The 15,835-nt window shown below is 35.4% G+C and overlaps 1 protein-coding gene across 3 annotated transcripts in view; it reads left to right on the top strand.

The window, feature by feature from the left end:
* The window catches only part of LOC140751808 (uncharacterized), a 79,518-nt gene that overhangs the window by 10,872 nt on the left and 52,811 nt on the right, over positions 1-15,835 (top strand). For all 3 annotated transcript variants that reach the window (XM_073085861.1, XM_073085860.1, XM_073085859.1), the window contains one exon: positions 782-880. In XM_073085861.1, the coding sequence (XP_072941962.1) occupies positions 782-880 (99 nt within the window). The remainder of the gene's footprint in view (positions 1-781; positions 881-15,835) is intronic.

Here is a 15,835-nt window from a genome sequence, read left to right as displayed (position 1 = left end):
CAAACTTTTTATGGTTATGTTTTGTATATAGAATATCGTCGTCAAACCATTGTTGTACCACACTTGCGGATGTTGCACATTAGTCTCATTTAAGAGGACATGACTTAAAACACAGTAGCGCTTAATATTGCTATAATTATTCAGATATATATATTATATCATATAGGCTTGGCTGTTCTGCCCTTGTAATAGGACCACAAAGGGTTTTCTCATCATCATCAACCCATTACTGTCTCACTGCTGGGCACGGGTCTCCTCTCACAATGAGAAGGATTAGACCGTAGTCCGCCGCGCTGGCCATGTGCGTATTGTAGACTTCACATACATTTGAGATTTTTTTTTATAAATTTAAGGTATGCAGGTTTCCTCATGATGTTTCCCTTCACCGTTTAGCAAGTTACATTTAATTTCTAATACGCACATAACTTTGAAAAATCAGAGGTGCCTGGGATTTGAACCTCGGACCCCTCGATCGGGAGGCCGAGTTTCTTAACCGCTAGGCTATCACAAAGGGTTTTCTATCACCTACAAATATTATTTTACAAGCTTTTAAAAACCGACTTTAGAATATGACATACGCAAATCGAAACGACTAAAAAAATAGACTCCCATTTTATTACATGGTGTTGTTTGTCTACAATTAAATATATAAAGGCACAGAGCCTTTATCAGTGTCTTTTTCATTATTTGTCTGCGGGTAAAACCATAGTGACCTCGTTCTACCCACTCTATGATTTATGGAAGCGCTGTCATATATATTGTCGTTGTTTTGTTTATGCAGATGAAAGCGTGGACTGCGCACGATCAAGACACTACTCTGTCATGTTGCCGGACTCTACATGTGAAACATGCCGCATACGCAAGCGCCCTCTACACACTAGTAAGTTCACGAAATATTTTTATACTTTCACCGCCTTCAAAAAGGAGGTTTTATATTCGACCGCTATGTATGTATGTATGTATGTATGTATGTATGTATGTATATATGTATGTAATTTTGTTATTTTTTCATTATTAATATTCGGCCGGTGATATACTAACGACACCCCTATTTCTAGCGTGAAGCAGTTCTAGTTTAGTTTCGTTTTAGTGAAAGGGTGTGGATGGCAGCTGATTTATATATGACCATATAGTTCTTAAGGAGAGGCAACAGTACCCTTACCAGGAGTTTTTACGTTTCGACCAGTGTGACTGTTTTGGTATTTGTTTACTTATTTGCCCATACAAATTCCAATCAGCGCCCCTAGCGGATTGTGTCAGAACTAGGAAATCCTATGGGCCAAACGTAAACAAATACCAAAACAGTCATATTTGTCGAAACGTAAAAACTCCTGGTAAGGGTACAGATCTGTAATTGTAGTGCAGGTAGAACCCTTGTTATATATATAGTGTTAGGAATGATAGTAAGTGTAAAGAAAGTTAATTGTCAAATGAGGGTATTACCTAAAAGTGGGCGTAAAAAAGGCACTGTAGATCGTCTACTGAGTAGTTATTTTCCGATTATTGTAAAGGCCGTTTTATTGCTCATTTCCGTTTAAATTGTGTTTCTGTTAATTTATTTAGAAAAGTTAAGGTTCTCGGCTTATAAAATGTTGGTTTTCAAGTAATTTCCTGACGATATTTCTAACAATAGAATATATGGAGTTGGTCAATGCTCCCGCGTAACCCTTTCCGTTACAAAATCGTTTCACTAATACTCTTTTTCCTCTCAAGTCGCACCTAAAGAAAGTATAACTTCAAAATAATATTAATACTCGTAAATACTACGGCGGTGTAAGGAATAAATCTCCTCGTGCAGAAATTCATTGCGGAAGTACATTAGCAGCAGAGCTCGTGATGTAGTCTTCCGGTTTGAAGGGTGTGATAAGGTAAAACGTACATTATAAGAAATAACCATAATGTCTGAATGTTATGATTATTTTTTATTAGTTTTTGCCCGCGGCGTCGCCCGCGTTTGAAATAAAATAATATAACATACTAACATACATAAAACTGTAAATTCGTACCTTCAACTTTGCTAAAGATCATCACTTGATCAAATGCATAGTTTACGATTCAATCCTTACTTATATCGATTAAAATAATCGATGTTTTGGGTCCAAAAGATCGATTTTCCGATTAATCGATCTTAGATCGCCATCCCTAGTTCCCGTGGGATTTCCGGGATAAAAACTATCCTATGTCCTTTCTCGGGTCTCAGACTATCTTTGTACAAAATTTCATTAAAATCGGTTCAGTGGTTTAGGCGTGAAGAAGAGACAACCAGACAGACAGACAGAGTTACTTTCGGATTTATAATATTAGTAAGGATAAGGATAAGGATTATCGTGTTACGTTACATAACATCTCCGTAACATCATCTTATGCAAAGTAGTTTTCGTTGGAAGTATCTTTTAAGTTATCTTTTTAAGAATTATTCATCTCATAACTGGGAGTCGAAACAAAAAAGTTATTTTAAAACCTCCACATCTTTTTTGAAGTCCCACATACTATGCTTACTGTGGTATTTCTTTTTTCGCCTTTTACTTCTTAGAAGTGCCAGTTCTAATATTCTTTTCCTGTTTTTTCATAACATTGAATTAATAACGAGTATACAGTCCACCTGATGGTATATGGTCACTACAGTCCATGTACATGAGTACCAACTAACCAACTATACATATATAGGGGTTCTATTTGAAACTACATATGCGTTGCCACTTCTGAGGATTTAGATAATCTCTTCATAACTTATATGTAAGTCAGGCGGTATCAATGTTTTTTTATAGAAACCCAAAAGCATGTAAAGTAGTCACGATAGATGTTTTTTATAATATAGGAGTAGCAGACTAGCATGCAGTCCACCTGATAGTAAGTGGCTACTGCCGCCCATGGTCATCTGTAATCAACCCCAGATAGGATTAGATTCCTACCTGAGGTTGGCCACAGATGCGCCGCTACCCCTAAGGACTAAGCTGGAACGCCTCGGGAAGGTCTGTCTCCCTTACCACACCCTTCAAAACGGAACACAGCAGCGCTTAGCACTACTGTTATTAGGCAGAAATAGGTGTGGCGGTGGTAAAGCCGGAGTCGAACCACAAACAGTTCTACCACCTTCAAAATAATTGTGGCGGTGATAGCTTCCAAGTCGAGCCAATAGTTCTACCAGCTCCCTTTATGGAGTGCGTGAATTAAAAAGGTTTCGTTTTGCTATTTCGGTACGGAATCCTAAAACTGTTGAAATAAACTTGTAAAATATTTGGTAGTATTTCGACTTCGTTTTAAAACTTTATCTGCACTATAATTTTTCAGTTTTCAGCATCATTTGTCACAATCTCAACTTTTAGCGTCTGTTCACTTTATCTTCATTCAAACTATCTCTATTGTGATTTATTAGATTTCTAATACGTTTGGTTTGGAAATTCAAGTTTTGATTTATAATGAACAAGAATAAGTTAGAAAGCCCTTTGCTTACGTCTATTGCAAATACAGCTGAAGTTTACTAATTATTATCAGATATTTACTTAAATTCATTAGTTGATTGTGACGACCCGCGTGGCGGAACGGCCACCATACCGGTCTGACCGCAAAGGGTTCCTGGTTCGATCCCCCGCCAGACAGATATCTAAACGATGAATTTAGATTTCTGTTTCTGGGTCTGGGTGTTTGTGTATTTGTCTATGTGTGTGTCCATGGCACCCACGATACAGGGAATCCTAGTGTGGGGCTGTGAGTGTAGAAAGCGTTTATTGATTAAGGACCACTTCCTATTGTCTACGCTCAATTAAAAAATGGTAAATATGCTAGTCAGTAATAATTGTCGTTCTTAATTAATTTATTTTTACCTATGAAAAATAGTAGTATGAAAATTTTTATATGCAATAACTACCATAATTGAAACTTTACTGTTCAGTTACTTGGTTATGATTGTTTATTACTAACTAGCTGACCCGGCAAACTTTGTACCACCTCAAAATCTATTTATCAAATATATTTCATATTAAATAAAGCCTATGTTGCTCGTGGATAATGTAGCTTTCGTTAGTGAAAGAATTTTTAAAATCGGTCCAGTAGTTTTTGAGCCTATTCATTACAATCAAACAAACAAAGTTTTCCTCTTTATAATATTAGTATAGATGGACTACAGTAGCCACTTACCATCAGGTGGACTGCATGCTCGTTTGACTATTATCTCCATATATTTTCATTCAAAGTTAAAAGAAGGAATGTAACATTAATTAAGCTGCGTCTGTTTTACCTAAGTTCTGTGTAACTTGCACCATAATTTACTGTGTCTAGACGCCTGTGTCTTCGTTACCAGTCTGTGTTTAACCTTACACCCTTCTAGCAACTCTTGGCGTGAGTGAAAACTTTGTCTAGCTTAGTACCTCGTTTCTTGTTAGTTATGAGGTATCTGTGAAGTATGAATGTTATCATCTATCTTTACCTTAACAATGAATGTTATTAAAAAGATATAATTATCATTATTTATTTATAAATTCACTAAAGTGCTTCATTAAGTAGTCATCACGACCCGCGTGGCGGAGCGGTCACCATACCGGTCTGATGTGCTGAGGGTCCCGGGTTCGATCCCCGGTCAGACAGATATCTAAATGACGAGATTTCTGTTTCTGGGTCTGGGTGTTTATGTATTTGTCTATGTGTGTGTCCATGGTACCCACGACAGAGGGAAACCTAGAGTGGGGCTGCGTGTGTAGAAAGCGTTTTAAGCGAAAGCGTTTATTAAATCGGAATAGCTTAGTGATTGAAATTCAACCTCACAGAGGATTTGAGAATCAAATTCCACTTATTTTCAAGTCACGCGCATAGGTGACTTGAAAATAAGTGGAATATGTACTTAAAAACATCCAAAGGTGTGTGAAGTTTATTGGACTATCCTCGTGCTTATTAGTGAGACACAAACAAAGATTTGCAATATGCGTATAACTTTGAAAAAGCAGAGGTACGTATCTGGGATAAGAAACTGTGCCGCTGAGTTTTAAACCATTAGATTATCACTACTTTCATGGACATAAATCACACAAGTCTTACGTAATCTATTTAAATACATACATTTGGTAATAAAACAAGCTTTACGCCAAATAACTTTTGAGCCACGAGTTAACAATTTAATATCCAGAGCACACAGCTGCCGGGAGTTCCTCACTAGTTCGTTAAATTTTAAGCTGGAAAACTCTAGTAGTTGCATACTAGCGCTTCCGTAGAGATTTAAACACAATTTCAAATTATATTCTAGTTATATAAACGTGGCGAAAATGTGTGTTTTGTGAGTCTTGTCTAGTTTTATGACAAGTTATGTTTTTGCATAAATATTTTAGTAAATAATTGTGTAATTGGAAGGTAGATACAACCGTTTGTGGTTCGACTACGACGACTATTTCTACCTAGTAACAATAATGGCAAACGTTGCTGTGTTCTGGTTTGAAGGGTGTGGTTAGGAACACAAAAGTTTCCAATGAGTTTCAACTTAGTATTCAGGGGAAGCAACATATCTGTGGTTGACTTCGGGTGGGAATGTAATTTTCATCTTCTCAGGTTGATATTGTTCAAATTTTGAACCAGATTTTGAATGCGAAATGCACTTCACAAACTTAAAAACAACTTCTCTTTAGTTGTATTCTTTTCAGTGGAATCTATATAGCTCATTTTAATAATGACCTCAAGAAGCTCACGTGTAAGATAATATTTAGGTAAATATAAGGAAAAATATGGTCGCATTAATACACTAATTGAGAAGGTTTCGATGGGACGCGTATGAAATGAGAACGGAAAAGGAAATATTCGGCTATCATTGTCGACAGATTATATTCGTACTTCCATATTTCTGCCGTTCAATAGCCCCTGTCCATTGAATGGACAGGAAATATTGAGTAATATATTACTTGTTCATTCCGAGGAAAGTTCGGAGTGTGATAATATATTTTATTAGCTCTTAATAAAATGGACATGTTTTTATTATTTTATGTTTTTTGCATAATACAAATAAATTGAAATACAGACAATACGATGAATGTATAAATAAAAACCAAGAGGCATATATACGCAAAGTCAGCCAGTCATCTTAAAAGTATGAGAAATGACAATGCTAGTATAAATATATCAAAAGGGTTTATACTTAATAACATTTAATTTAATTACGTATACGTGTACTGCTACCCATTTATAAATAAATATACATGTAAGGATCATATTATGATATACGATTTAATCTTATAACAAAAAAACACTGATTTTAAATATACTACTTTTCTTTAGTGAATTACTGTATATTCTGTGTATTATAAAGAATAGCTGGATTACCGAGCTTTGCTCGGTGTTTTTTATCCGACTTCAAAAAATGAGGAGGTTTCTCAATTCGACTGTATATGTATTTTTTTAAACGACATTTTCTGAAAATAAAACCTAGCTAGATTTATCGCCCCCGAAACCCCCTCAATACAAAATTTCAAGAAAATCGTTGCAGCCATTTGCGAGATCGTTGATATAAATATATATACAAGAATTGCTCATTTAAAGGTATTAGATAGATAGATTAGTAGATGTTTAAATTACAAGTAACCATAAATAAAGGCTTAATATACAAATTAAAAAGTACCAAGAATTTAATGAGAAAATCTATGAAATATAGTTGTTTATTAATATTAATTAATAATAATTTATTTCAGACAAAGTCCATTAAATGTTAGTATATTCTTACGAACTATGTTAGTACTACACATTAAAAATACAAAAGAAATACAATTACATTTACCTACATTCAATTATTTAATATAAAATAGTGTGGCTCTGGAGTCCATGTGGCATGCATTCCAGTGCCTCACTATAGGACAGTCCACTCTTTCTAGAATGGTATTTAGGATGTCATTGTTGCTGTCCCGCACTCGCCGCATCACTGAGGCTACGCGTTTGCGCAATATAGTTTGAAAACTGTCAACACGAGCCTCAGCGAACATACTCGTAGCAGACGCACTACAATACCGGGGCAGCCCCATTAGCATCCTAAATCCATTATTATATTGGACGCGTAGGGCATTCAGCGATCCTCTAGTACATTTGGACCATAGGCTGCACGTGTAAAATATTTGAAAATAAGCTTTATACAAGGTGACCTTAACTTCAGCGTTACAACGTGCGAACCTACGTGCCAACATGTTACACCGCACCGACAATGCCCTACGCTCCCTTTCCACATCTAAGTCATCTGAGAGGTCCGCATTGACCCAATGCCCTAAGTATTTAAATTCGGTGACTCTACTCAGTACCGTTCCCCCAAGTTTAACTGAAGGCACAGTTTTAAAAACTTTATTTCCTGCCTTAAATACCAGTAGTTCACTTTTCTTGGAGTTGTACCTAAGGCCGTGGGCCACAGCATACCTCTCGCAAATTCCTATAAGCACCTCGAGAGCTTATGTTATTAGAGTTTATGTGCTCATTAAAACTCTTTTGTAGCTTGAAGCTTACAAGAGAGCTCCTTATGGAATGCTAAGCATTATTTTCCTTTGTTGGTACTAAGTAAGCTTGCTGCATGCTATAAAACCCCTTGTCTGGGTTTTAATTTGATCTAAGTCAGTAAATAGATTGTATTTCAAGTTACTTTTAAATGGCATACAAGTTATAACTTTATGGTCGTAAATATCTATGCAAATTAAAATATAATAATTATCATTATTTTCTTTAATTATTTCATAATGAGACGAAAGTCCTACTTGGCGATTTTCTTACTAAATCCGGACCAGAAAGAGAATTTCCTTTGATTTCATGACTTAGCAGGCAGCCCACCTCATGATGAGGGGTCAATGACATCCATATACATTTATAATGGTTGTATATGGAATTAAGCCCTAAGCGTGGTAATTGGGTATATATTTGTTACCCTAATATATTATTACCACTGAGAACTACGTTAAATCATCTCATATAAGTGACTCCACCTCATCATACTCTTTAATTCTAAAGCAGTTCTTAAGACTCATATTGTCAGACAGGATTACACATTTGAAGGTGGTAGAACCCTTTGTGGTTCGACTCCGGCGGCACCACCGCCACCTCTGGTAGGAATATCTAATCCTATCTGGGGTTGATTACAGATGTCCATGGGCGGCAGTAGCCACTTACCATCAGGTGGACTGCATGCTCGTCTGCTACTCTTATATTATAAAAAAAAAACACATAATGGTTAATGTTTAATTAACATATCAGATGAAAGCTGTTAAAGAGTTCGTAAAATGACCCTAATAAGGCGATTTAATTTTACGATGTCATTACACATAACGACGACTACATGTAGTTGTAGATTAGTGCGGGGTAGTGGCGGTAGTTCATCGCGACCCTTCACTGTTATCATTATATCTTGACACTAGTTTTTGCCCGCGGCTTGGCCCGCGTTTAAATGAAAATAATATAAGATACTAACATACATAAAACTGAAAATTCGTACCATTAACTTTGCTAAAGATCATCACTTGATCAAATGCATAGTTTAAGATTCAATCCTTACTAATATCGATTAGAATAATCGATGTTTGGGGTCCAACAGATTGATTCTCCGAGTAATCGATCTTAGATCGCCATCCCTAGCTCCCGTGGGATTTCCGGGATAAAAACTATCCTATGTCCTTTCTCGGGTCTCAGACTATCTTTGTATAAAATTTCTATAATCGGTTCAGTGGTTTAGGCGTGAAAAAGAGACAACCAGACAGACAGACAGACAGACAGATAGACAGACAGACTGAGTTACTTTCGGATTTATAATATTAGTAAGGTTAGGCGATTTAATTTTATGATGTAATTACACATAACGACGACTACATGTAGTTGTAGATTAGTGCCGGGTAGTGGCGGTAGTTCATCGCGACCCTTCACTGTTATCATTATATCTTGACATTTTGGGGTAATTAATAGCTTAGATATATTATAACTTATTTTTTTATTTATTTTCCGCTAAGTTTGAACATCTACGAAAATGAACGGCTTATTCGCCAATTCTCATGTTTTTTTTTTATATTTCGTAAATCTTCAGCTTTAACAAGATAAGATGTAACAACTAGTAACTGATGACAACAAACGGAGCCGCCATTTTAACTTGTTTTCCAAAAAAACTGAGGTGTGCACGAAATTTGGCCACTTAAGGTCATCTATCTAACCCTCGTGTGTGACCGACGTTTCTTTAAATTTGTAGATCAATTATTATTTAAACGAGCTTTTGCCCGCGGCTTCGCTCGCGTTACGAAGTAATCACCTTGGGGGTAGAATTGATCAAAATTCTTTCTTAGCGGATGTCTACGTCATAACATCTACATGCATGCCAAATTTCAGCTCGATCCGTCCAGTGGTTTGGGCTGTGCGTTGATATATCACTACGTCAGTCAGTCACCTTTGAGTTATATATATTTAGATTACTCGGGGACTTACGTAATTATGTAAACTGTGCAAATTTAATTCACAAACAACCCATCGATGATTAATTTCAACTAAAACTTTAGCTCTATCTGCATTTCATTACAGATATCCTCGGCCAATTATAAGATTGCTAGGATCTTCAACCTATTACTGTCCCAGTTCTGGACACAGCTATCCTATTAGAATGAGAGGGATCTAGGCCTTAGTCCACCGCGCTGGTCAAGTGCGTTAGACTTCTTATAATTTTAAAACCTTTTTTAAAGAATTATCAGCCATGTAGGTTTAGAGAGCCCTGCATCTAGCTATTGATAAGATTGCATAACTGTTTACTAGACTTATACCTACCTAAACACTGGGTGGTGAGCGGCGTGCGCTCGACGGCTTCTCATTTCCGGACGATTTTCACAAAGCGCTTTGTATGAAAACATTAGACTCGCTTACCGGTCATTTTTAGGGTTCCGTGCCACAAAGTGTAAAAACAGAACCCTAGTACTAAGTCTCCGTTGGGTGTCCGTCTGGTCACCTGTCCGTCTGTGCACCTCGAACCGTTATAGATACTTGAATATTTTACAAAGACTATATTACTTTGTCTGCTATAACAACCAATAGTAAAAATAAAAAGGTAAAGTAAAGGCGTCCCCGTACAGAACTTACGTATTTATTGGCGTTATTTAGTTTATCGATCTTAAAAGATAGAAACTGTACATTTTCATAAATCATGTAGCTAAAAATGTTGTATAACAAATACATATTAAAAAATAAATAATACGGAACCGTCCACGTGTTAGTTCGAATCGCACTTGGCCATTTCGCTTGGTAAAATCCGCCAGCCACGTCGGTTGTGACGCGTGGCTTTTCGTGTTTCGTTTTTGTAGTTTGTATTTTCTACTCGCCGTGCCTCTAGTTTTAACTTGTTGATGAAAAGCGGTTCGATTAACCGAATAATAATACCTTTATTAATAATGTACAGTATAATAATATAGTGTACTATTAATAGTTCGACTCCGATGGCACCACCGCTACACCTATTTCTGCCTAGTAACAGCAGTGTTAAGCGCTGCTGTATTCTGGTTTGAAGTGTGTGGTAAGGAAGACATACTTATCCGCGGCGATCTAACTTAGTCCTCAGGTGTAGCGGCGCATCTGTGACCGACCTCAGGTAGGAAACAAATATTATCTGGGGTTGATTACAGATGTCCATGGGCGGCAGTAGCGCTTACCATCAGGTGGTCTGCATGCTCGTCCGCTACTCCTATTTTATAATAAAGAAGAAAATAGTATATTATATACTTTTAAGTACCGTTAACATTTCTATTGTGTCTCCTAAATAAATATGTTACAAAGCGTTTTGTGGAGGTACTGAGTGGGACATTGATAATATTGTATAACATTACAATTATTTTGTTTATTTTGGAGCTAAAATACCTATGTTACGAGTATATTACCTGTCTGAATTAAAATGGAAAATTGTGTACGGGCGCACGGTTATAGCATTATTTATATTAAGGGAGAAAATCAGTGTCTAATGATAAATATAAGAAATAAATAAAGCTTTATGTAACTTTTTTGGTATTTGACGAAGATTATACTTACAAAAATACCCAACCTTTTGAGGGAAGTCCGGGTGATGTGAGGTTTCCTCGCCATGAACCCTTTCCGGTAGCCGCATGCTATAGTTAAGCTCCGGGATCTTGAGATAAACCAAAGAGATTAAATAGAGGCCATAGAGAGGATATTGTGTAGATTTTCAAACAAAAACTATAATCCTCCTTCAAGGTGACAACACTAAGATTTGGTAACGTTTGACATATATTTCTGAACAACTTATTATCAATTGTTAATAATTGTCTCTGCAATGATCTCATTCTACACTTATAACTCTACACAATTACACTGGCATCGGTGTCATGTTATATATAAAATTCTCGTGTCACAATGTTAGTTACCGTACTCCTCCGAAACGGCTTTGCCGATTTTCACCAAATTTTAAATACATATTCAGTAGGTCTGAGAATCGGCTACTATCTATTTTTCAGACCCCTAAGTGATAAGGGTTGTTCACCCTTAACATTTTTTTATTTACATAACAACACAACGTTTGCCGGGTCAGCTAGTAGACTTATAAAAAGACACACAGAAACACCCAGACCACGAGCTAAAAAATAAATACCTTATTTAGATTCCTTTCCAGGTTCGAACCTAGAGCCTTTGCTTGGGCAAATTATTGACCGCTACGTCCCACGAGTCCTCAATAAACCACATAGGCACATATATTTTACTTTCAACCACAAATTAATAGTCATAATTCAAATCCGGTAACACGGCGATATTATATCCATTAAGTTGTCGTGTCTTAGCCATTTATTACGGTCTCGATATATTATTCCCAATAGATTTATAGATCCCAATAGATAGACGGCAAAGGTAATGAAAATGTATTAGATGGTTAAAATATTGTTTAATCCGAACTGTTTTATAATATTCCGTATTTTGTCCAAAAATCCACGGTTAACAGTAATAAGATAAATAATGTTTAATTCTAGCGAGTAATTAAGTAGATTGAGTACATTGGTCATGTTCTTCAGCCACTAACGGAAACCCATCCGATTGACCGTGTATGACTTATAGATTAGTAGTGCTTAAGACTTATAGTGTTTGGAAGGAGAATGAACATCGTCAAATTATGGTCTACCACTGGTCGAAATTTGATCACATACATAAATTACAAACAAAAATAAATATTTGAAGCCCATTAGTAATAACTAATCAATCATAACATTTTATAAATTTCGAAATTTGATAACAAATGTCAAGAATTGATTATTGTAAGCAGTCTTAAAACATATAAATTATCTCCTCTAGGTTGACAAAAAAAAAGGAAATATGACTGAAATGCTTGCTTGTCATATTAATATTTGTATAACCAAACAAACTTACCAAGTAGTTCGATTGAAATTATGCTCCTTGTTGTCTCGTCCTCGATGATCATAGAATACTGACTGTTAGTTAGCTCCCTAGCACTTACTAACGCCACATAAGTTTAAAGAATCTTTCTCAAAATAAAAATTCTGCATAATATGTATCTCGTTTATGGAAATACGTACTGAAATGCTTATCATATTAATATTTGCTTATTAATACATGATATTTGAAAGCGCACTAAATTGTAGTCATTATTGTATAATAGGAACTGTATGTTATTGCAGTGTCCATTATCAATTTATTTATAAACAGCTTTAATACCTAAATGTGTTGCGTAATGTGTATATTTTAGAGCAAATAATCGGTTAATAATGGGATGCTATTAACATTGGGAGCTGATATATTTGCAGACTGAAATGTTTAGTGTTTAGTTTTGTTATATAAACTTATATATTTTATTTTACTTACAATTTTTAGAGAACCGGTAAGTGTAAATATAATGAAAGTGAAGAAAAGTCAAAGCGTTAAAGCATTTCTAATAAGCGTATGACTTTTAAAGGATGGTTCCACCAGGGATATACCACAGCCACATCTATTTCTACAGAGCTATTTCTAACAGCTTAAAACAGTTCAACAATTCAAACCCAGATTACTAACATCTTATATATAAAATTTTCGTGTCACAATTTTAGTTACCGTACTCCTCCGAAACGGCTTTACCGTTTTTTATACCAAATTTTATTTGCATATTCAGTAGATTTGAGAATCGGCTACTATCTATTTTTCAAAGTGATAAGGGTTGTTCATCCTTAACATTTTTTTATTTATATGGCAACATAACGTTTGCCGGGTCAGCTAGTAAGAGATAAGAATTAAACTATAATTGCTATATGACTTTAGATATAGGTTAGGTAGATATCTCTTACAGGCGACAAGTACAATTCGAGACAAAGTTACGGAAACTATCGCTAAGAACTAAACAATCGGCAAAGTTTCGCACGTGACGCTCGTAAATCTCTAACAAGTGTACCGCATATGGATTTCACAAATCTTGAATCAGATATATCTCGCTTATTGTAGGAAATTAATCTTTGGATAGTGCTGATAAAGATGATTGATTTTTCAACTAGAGGTAGTAGAACCCTACGTGGTTCCACTCCGAAGGCACCAACGCTACAGTGAGACACCTATTTTTGTCTTTTAACAGTATTAAGCGTTGTCGTGTTTTCATAGGTGGCAATGTACTCGTATGTGTATTGTGTAATCGACATAAGGTTGAACCCCAGTCCTATCTGGGGTTGGTTACAGATGTCTATGGGAGACAGAAGACACTTACTATCAGGTGGACTGTATATTCGTTTGCTATTTAAATGTTACAATCAATTTAAATTAAAGATTTAATAAATGCTTAAAAGTAACTTATTTTGTATATGGTGTTATTCATATAAAACCCTTTCACTTCGAATCCATGTCATTCATGGGTGTGCATAAAAAATATGGGCCCGTTACAATGGAGCGTTCGCCATATTGGATTTAGAATGACGTCACTACACTAATCATCCATTGTCGTCTAAACCAAACGTATGCAAAATTTGATGCAATTGGTTGTGGTTAACTGGCTTACAATTCAGTTGCACGAAAACCTTCACATTAATACGAACTAATAAAGTAAGTTAAATAAAAGCCTGTGAATACATATTTACTTTAATAGTATAATTATTATAAAGGTATTTTAAACACGCATTTTAGCACACGCAGTTTAAAGTCTAGTTCTAAAATATAACAATATTATTTTTACAAAACCATCCAGTCAGATCCAATCACGCAAGTTTCAGTGCGATTCTATAAATTTATTAGACGTGCACAGTCCACTGTGAATATAAAATTGACAGAATTGGAACAAACATATAAAGTTTGATGTTAGTTTTTGGAAAATAGTGGAAATCCATATTTGCTTCCTGCTAAATCCAAATAATTTCTAAACAACCTAAGTTTTTGTGAAATGTGTATTACTAACATTAGTCTTTTAAGTACAAATTGTTACTAACCAAAATATGGATTTACGTTCGAAATAAATTATTATTATTATTAATACGCGACTGTTTATAAATATGTTTTGTATCTGTTTATAAACATGTCTATGCCTACGTCATTCCCATAATTTCGAATTTCAGACAACACATTCTTAGGCAGCTGTTTGGGCTGTCTCAAAGAATGTGATATACATACATACAAACATATACACTTGCTCAAAAATTTAACTCCAAAATCGAGTTGTAATAATGATTTATTTATAGAGTTGATGTCATTAAAATTTCGTGATTTAAAATTTACTGGTATTGTCTAAGCTCATCGGGTTAATTGCACCACAACAATTATGCCGTAATTATTTATACGATAAAAATAAAAAGAACGTTGATTTTATTACTTGGGTGTAGCCAAGTAAGTATTTATGCCCACATATATTATGTGAGCGTGTTCAATGTCGAATAGTAGCTAGTAATTACTTAATTATAGGTAAAACCTTCAACTCGAACCATTTAGTTCATAATTATTCAAGACTTACAAATTTAATTATACATTTACTATTATGAATATTAAACGTGAGCTTAAATGTGTACAATAAAAACCGTAATGTTCTTTTTTAGAGTTATTATCACAGAATTGAGTTAAAATCGCGTATCATAAGTACTCCTTACATATTAAAATAACAATATTTTTGTAAATTACATTCGAACTTTCCTCGCTTTCCCAAAACTTCAAACATGGAAATGCGAATTCCATAAATCTTGAGGAAGTAGAGCGTTCTAAGAATAAAACTCATGAATATAGAACGTAAATGAAGTTTAGTGCAGATGAAGCCGGCCTTAACGACTTTAAGTTTTAAGCGACCTGCCGTTCATATTTGTATTTATGTAATGAAAGTAGCTATCAATACAGTATGCAGTTCACCTAATGTAAGCCATACACGCTAAGGTCTACCGGACTTACTGTCGGTAGCGTGTATGGGGACGTTCCGGTGTACCGTACGGTGTTCAGTACCCTTACCATGTTTTCAAAACATCCCACAATTTTACGTTACGTTTACTCAATCCATTATTCTGCTTTGTTTGATTTTGGAAGACTGAGTAAACGTAACAATAAGTAAGTGCTCAAGTCTTTTTGTCTGCCTCACATGTTCGCAAAAAAGAGAGACAAAACATAAAGCGCCATTTTGTCAATTTAGATATTTAATGTTACGTTACTGACACTATATTTCTGATACAATCCGCTAGGGGCGCTGATAAGAAATTGTATGGGCAACACATAACAAATACCAAAACAGTCATATTTGTCAAAACGTAAATTTAAAATATTACAGGTGCTTGGGATTCGAAGTTCGAAAGTTTCGATGAACAGTGGCCGAGTTAATCCTTTGAAGCAGTGGACTAAGTTGGTATGCCTCTGATTAGTTTCGCTTCCTTATCGCACTTCAGCAGTGTTGTTATAAGACAGAAATATAGCCACGATACCG

Source organism: Epargyreus clarus, unplaced genomic scaffold (genome assembly GCF_041222505.1).
Source record: "Epargyreus clarus isolate Ecla_fem2 unplaced genomic scaffold, WU_Ecla_fem_2.2 ptg000023l, whole genome shotgun sequence".
Lineage (NCBI taxonomy): Eukaryota > Metazoa > Arthropoda > Insecta > Lepidoptera > Hesperiidae > Epargyreus > Epargyreus clarus.
Note: the sequence above shows the minus strand (reverse complement) of the source record. Positions and strands in the feature narration are given on the sequence as shown.